The 5000-nt window shown below is 35.9% G+C and overlaps 1 protein-coding gene and 1 pseudogene across 1 annotated transcript in view; both read left to right on the top strand.

The window, feature by feature from the left end:
* The window catches only part of LOC138037597 (uncharacterized), a 138469-nt gene that overhangs the window by 4064 nt on the left and 129405 nt on the right, over positions 1 to 5000 (top strand). The window contains exons 4-5 of the mRNA XM_068883501.1: positions 839 to 1000; positions 3734 to 3814. Of these exons, the coding sequence (XP_068739602.1) occupies positions 839 to 1000; positions 3734 to 3814 (243 nt within the window). The remainder of the gene's footprint in view (positions 1 to 838; positions 1001 to 3733; positions 3815 to 5000) is intronic.
* LOC138049389 (serine/threonine-protein phosphatase 6 regulatory ankyrin repeat subunit B-like) overlaps positions 4116 to 5000 on the top strand; it is a 17011-nt pseudogene continuing 16126 nt past the window's right edge.

Below are 5000 nucleotides of genomic sequence, written 5' to 3' on the forward strand. Positions count from 1 at the left end.
TATTATATTACTGCAATTTTCATAATTCTGCAGAATCTCAAATTCAAGCGGTAAGGACCAAACCTTGTTTTGGCTTCCATCAATCAAATTTCCAAACATAGTGTTATAAGGATCAGAATTATACTTTTAGTTTATCTGTTAAGCAATTCCAGACTTTTCTAGAATTGTCTTACAATCTGTAATATTCCAGAAAACTCTTTTGCCCGAAGGCTTACTCGGGAGTTCTTTTACATTTATGCCTTGTTCGCAGACATCTCTTGGTTATTTCAGCACATAACAATAGGCAGGAAGATCAAGTCCGACTCCGGGAAAGTGTCTTGGAGTTTTTGTTTAGTTCACAGCTTCTGAATCAATACCATTATAGAGTTTCTTCTGTAATAGGGTTCCTACATATTGCATCACTTTCGATGAGCATCAAGTTCAAATTTGCGAGTCTACTATGGGAACCAATGATGCTGATTGGTAGGTTACGTTATGCATGCATCATTATTGATTTCGTTTGATTGATGGAGGCCAAAACGCACTTTGGTTATTGGTGCTTGAAGATTTGTTATAATGTTATGCAAAAAAGTTTAGAGCAAACATCTTATTAACCACTATTAAAGGTAAAACTAGTAGACAGTAAACAAAATCGATAAGGAAGTGTTTTCATCCAGAATAAGACTATTTTGAGCACCTAAACTGTGGAAAAAAAAGAGTTCATTGCAGGATCTAAAATCATTTTCTGAATGGCTCCAACCTAGATTTCTAGTTGCTGTTTTTTAAAAAAATATATCAATAGTCAAAGATTATATCGGGAGAATCATCCAATGACTGTGCACTTTGGTCTTTTTATCAGAGAGCTCTAGTTGTGAAGCGGCATCTGCTGTAGATAGTTTGGTTGAAGTACTGCCTAGTGCAATCCCAGGAGCGTTTTGCCTGTCTGACGGTGCAGTGACTTCATACAGAAAAAATGCAAGGACATCAGGCCAAAGAAAAACTTCCTGCAGTGAAGAAATAGGTACAGTAGGTTTTCTGTTTTTTATCTCACAGCTACATTGAACACCCACGATTTCCTGTACATGTACCATAGGATATACATGTACTGCACTTCGTCTTCTTTTTGCACTCACTTTCACCAAAAAAAGCAAACTCCTATTTATAAGTATACATTTGAATGTACTGTAAAGGCTATTTGTGGTTGTGTATGAGTTAGAATGCTAGAAATGTAGTAATATAAACATTTATGTGTGTACATACATGTACATGTATTATAATTGAACAATAAAATCTAAAGCTTTAGAGGTAATACATTGCTTTTTTGTGAGAATTGTATACTTTTGTCATTACGTAATTATAAATTATGGTGCTATTTACATGACATTGTATTAGTAAGAGTAGTTTTAAGTGCTATCTTTATTTCCATGCAATCCATCTGAGCGTTTGCCCAGGTTATGGAAATGGCCCAAACAGGGACAAAGAAGAACTCTGACCAAGATGGGAATTGAACCTGTCTGCAGGTCATGGATTCAATTCCCACCCCTTTAGCCAGAGTTTCCTTTGCCCTTGTGTGGGCCCACTTCCATGGCTTTCAAAATATTTTATGAACAAAAGGAGCAGTATTTTTTTAAAAATTAAAAATTTTCAAGACTTTCTTAATTCAGAGGCAATGAAAGAGTTAGTAAAGTATTCTTGAGAAAGTGATAATACTACAGTACATGTATTTATGAGAAAATAAAATTTAGTCATTTGAAAGAAACTGTTCCCTTGAAGAACATCACGTGGTCTTATATGGCACGGGAAAAAATAACAGATTCCCATTTTTGGCTATTTTAGGGTATTTAAAGAATACCAACAAAAAAGAGTGAGACAAGTCCCAATCTGGGAACTAGGTTGGGAATTCCCTGGTTGGGACTTGTCTCACTTTGCCAAATTTGGGATTTTTATTGGTATTCTTCAAAATACCCTAAAATATCCAAAAATAGGAATCTGTTATTTTTTCCTGTTTGGGAAAACAAAACTCACAACCTAAAGAGATCCATTCACTCCCCCACGCTTGGCCGTTGCCATCTTTGTTAAACAGCCGACATGAAAGCAAGGTTAACTTTTAGCATAATGATACTACTAACAGTGGTGGAAAGGGTTTTGGTTGCAATTGATTGTGAGCACATGCAAGACGAAGAAGCATACGGTTTGTACACAAATTCTCAAGACAAGTGTAGGCAAATTTTCAACATTTTTTGCACTATTGAGTGGTTAGGATGTACGTGTAAACGTTTTAAGAGCTTTGAGTTGCACAATTTTATTTTAACCCTTTCAGCCCCGATAGTGCCAAATGGCACTTATAGATTTTACTCTGTCTAACGCCAGACGATTTTACTCGTCAATGGGGAACCCCTCGGGGCTTAAAGGGTTAAACCTATTTTATATTATTGATACATTATTCGCATCCCCACAAAAACAAATTAAATGGATTTAGCCATTGTATTTTTTACAGAGGTTTGCTTTTGAAAAAGTTGTAAACCAAGTAGCCTGTGACTTGATGACCCACATCCGCTGGAGCTCTGACAGTAGCCGGCTTCTACTGAAAGCCCTGCCCACTTCCATTAGGGTTTGTGGGTGAAATGTTGAATTACATGTACATGTATGTCTTTCACTCCACTAATTAAAACCTTTGAAGATTCACAACTGATCGTGACTCAGTTCTTTGGGTAGCCACCTTGTCCTGTTTGGGGCGGTACAACAGTTTGAAATTGCCTCATTGTACCTTTTCCCAAATGAAGTGAAGGCAAGTCAATAATAATTTTTTATTACCTCTGAATGGACAGCAGCAGTCTACACTTGGACTATCAAATTCTGTGTGAAGAGATCACAACTTGACTGAAGTATCACTGTCACTAACTGATTCCACACCCTAATGTTGAGACAAGTATCAAAAGAGTCTGTCATTTGAAATGATTTAATTATTGTTGGACAGTACGTTAAATTAATTGTCACAAAAAAATAGTAGACTTTGGAAAAGAGCATAAAAGGCTTCAATGGGATTACTGCTTGAATTAAATTTACTATTTTTAATTAGTGGAAGAATTATATATCCTGTAAGTGACAAGACTGATCAGCATAATTATTAGGATTTCTTTATACAACTACCAGGTATTACATTAACTTTATGTAACTGTATGAGTGGAAGGCAAAATAACCTTTCCTTGCTCCTGCTAGTTTATTCCTGTTGTAGCGCTAGACTTTTAAATCTTGGCTACAAATTTATTAATGCTAAATTAATTACCTCTTGTTGTCTGATATAAATATGGTACTTTGCACAAGGCAATGAAAACTGTGGCTTACCTTGCATTTATTTACACAGAGATGTACATGAAAAGGGTAACAGGAAACTGACCACATTCATTAACAGTGAATGCTAACATAAACAGGAAAAAGCACTTTAATAATTAATCAATACATGTAGGATTTTAACAAAACAATGGATGTTGCATGGATTAAAAGCAGTGGACCTCTCTACATGTAACTTACATGTACTTGCTCAACATGAATTGATTATCAGATATAACAGAACGTGGCAGAACCTCGCTAAATGTGGACATCAGTTTTGTATTCATGAAAGTGATAGACCTTGCAGCAAAATGGTTAATGGCATTTCTACAAAGGAAATGCCCATTTGTTAGGACTTTTAAATCAGCAGAAAGGATTATTTTTTCCACAATTAGAACTTTATAAACGTATTTGGTCTTTACAGGAATGGATGCAAATGAGATACGACAAAGATCAAAGCCTGCAGTGGCATCTAGAGAGGAACGTTCTTTGCGTGCATTTGGAGGTAGGAGAAGTATTTTAAAAGTGCCAGTGTGGGCCAGCTGTTCCAGAGGAGCTCTCCCTTTGCCAATTTCCTTTCTGGCAACGCACATGTACTGGTATATGGTCCGTCATTTCCCACAAAGTTTGCCATCTTCAATCTAAGCCCCCTGCAATACATACAAGCATTTTAGTTGTGGGCGGAAGGAGCAATAATTTTCAGTTATGTTAAGTTTTACTGACAGTTTTGAGTCGGCAATGCTTGAAACTTCCATACTGTACATGTAGTTCTTGCCAGCTATAACATATTTTGAGCAACTAGAGTAATGGGCACTGCGACAGTAGACATGAAATTAGGTTAGTTTAATTTGTCATTTCTTTATGAGTTTAAGTCCTAAGAAAATCGAGAATCCTTGATTTAAAACAGTGATGATGGGTGGGGAAATGAAGACTGGATTATATCTTTGTATATATTATAATAACCCAAGTTATTCTCGCATTTTAATTGGTTCTTGCCTATGACCTGTTAGAGGACAGATGCACGATTAACGTCACCATCAGCTTTTATGCGAATAAAGTTTAATTCTTTATAAAACAAATAGATTCCATGTTGCCTTACATCTGTTCAGTAATAGATCACAGAAGACGTCAAAATATGTTAAGAACATCAGTGACACACTCGCCTATCGCGTCGCGTGCCACTTTTTTGTTCTTCCCACATTTTGACGTCATCTGTGATCTATCACTGAACAGACGCACGGTAACATGGAATCTATTTGTTAAACTGATAATACAACTGTAAGACATCATCAGTATTTAGAGATAATTACATCTATTGTGTACTTCAAGCTCGATCACTTGCTGTTGGAATAACCCAAATTACAAGTTACTTTTAAATAATTATTCTATCTAAGAGAATCAGCTCTTCAAGCTTTCGTTTTATGGTAATTTACTAAGTTTTTTGACAAAAACCCTAAATCGTGATACCTGAGGAAGAATGATCCTTTCGACCTTTGCTTTTTTTATCAAGGCATGGTCAAGATAGCTCCAGCTTTCATACCCGATGCTATATTTACCATAAGTTTTCAGGGGTCTAAATCAAGCTAGAATTTGTCAAAATAATATGAGTTCTTTTTTTAATAATACTTGGTGCCTCAGATGTGTTTGGTTCGCATTAAATTTTCCTTTCTATAAAATTGTCAGGGTTCTTA

This window comes from Montipora capricornis, chromosome 1, assembly GCF_036669925.1.
Source record: "Montipora capricornis isolate CH-2021 chromosome 1, ASM3666992v2, whole genome shotgun sequence".
NCBI classification, from domain to species: Eukaryota; Metazoa; Cnidaria; class Anthozoa; order Scleractinia; family Acroporidae; genus Montipora; species Montipora capricornis.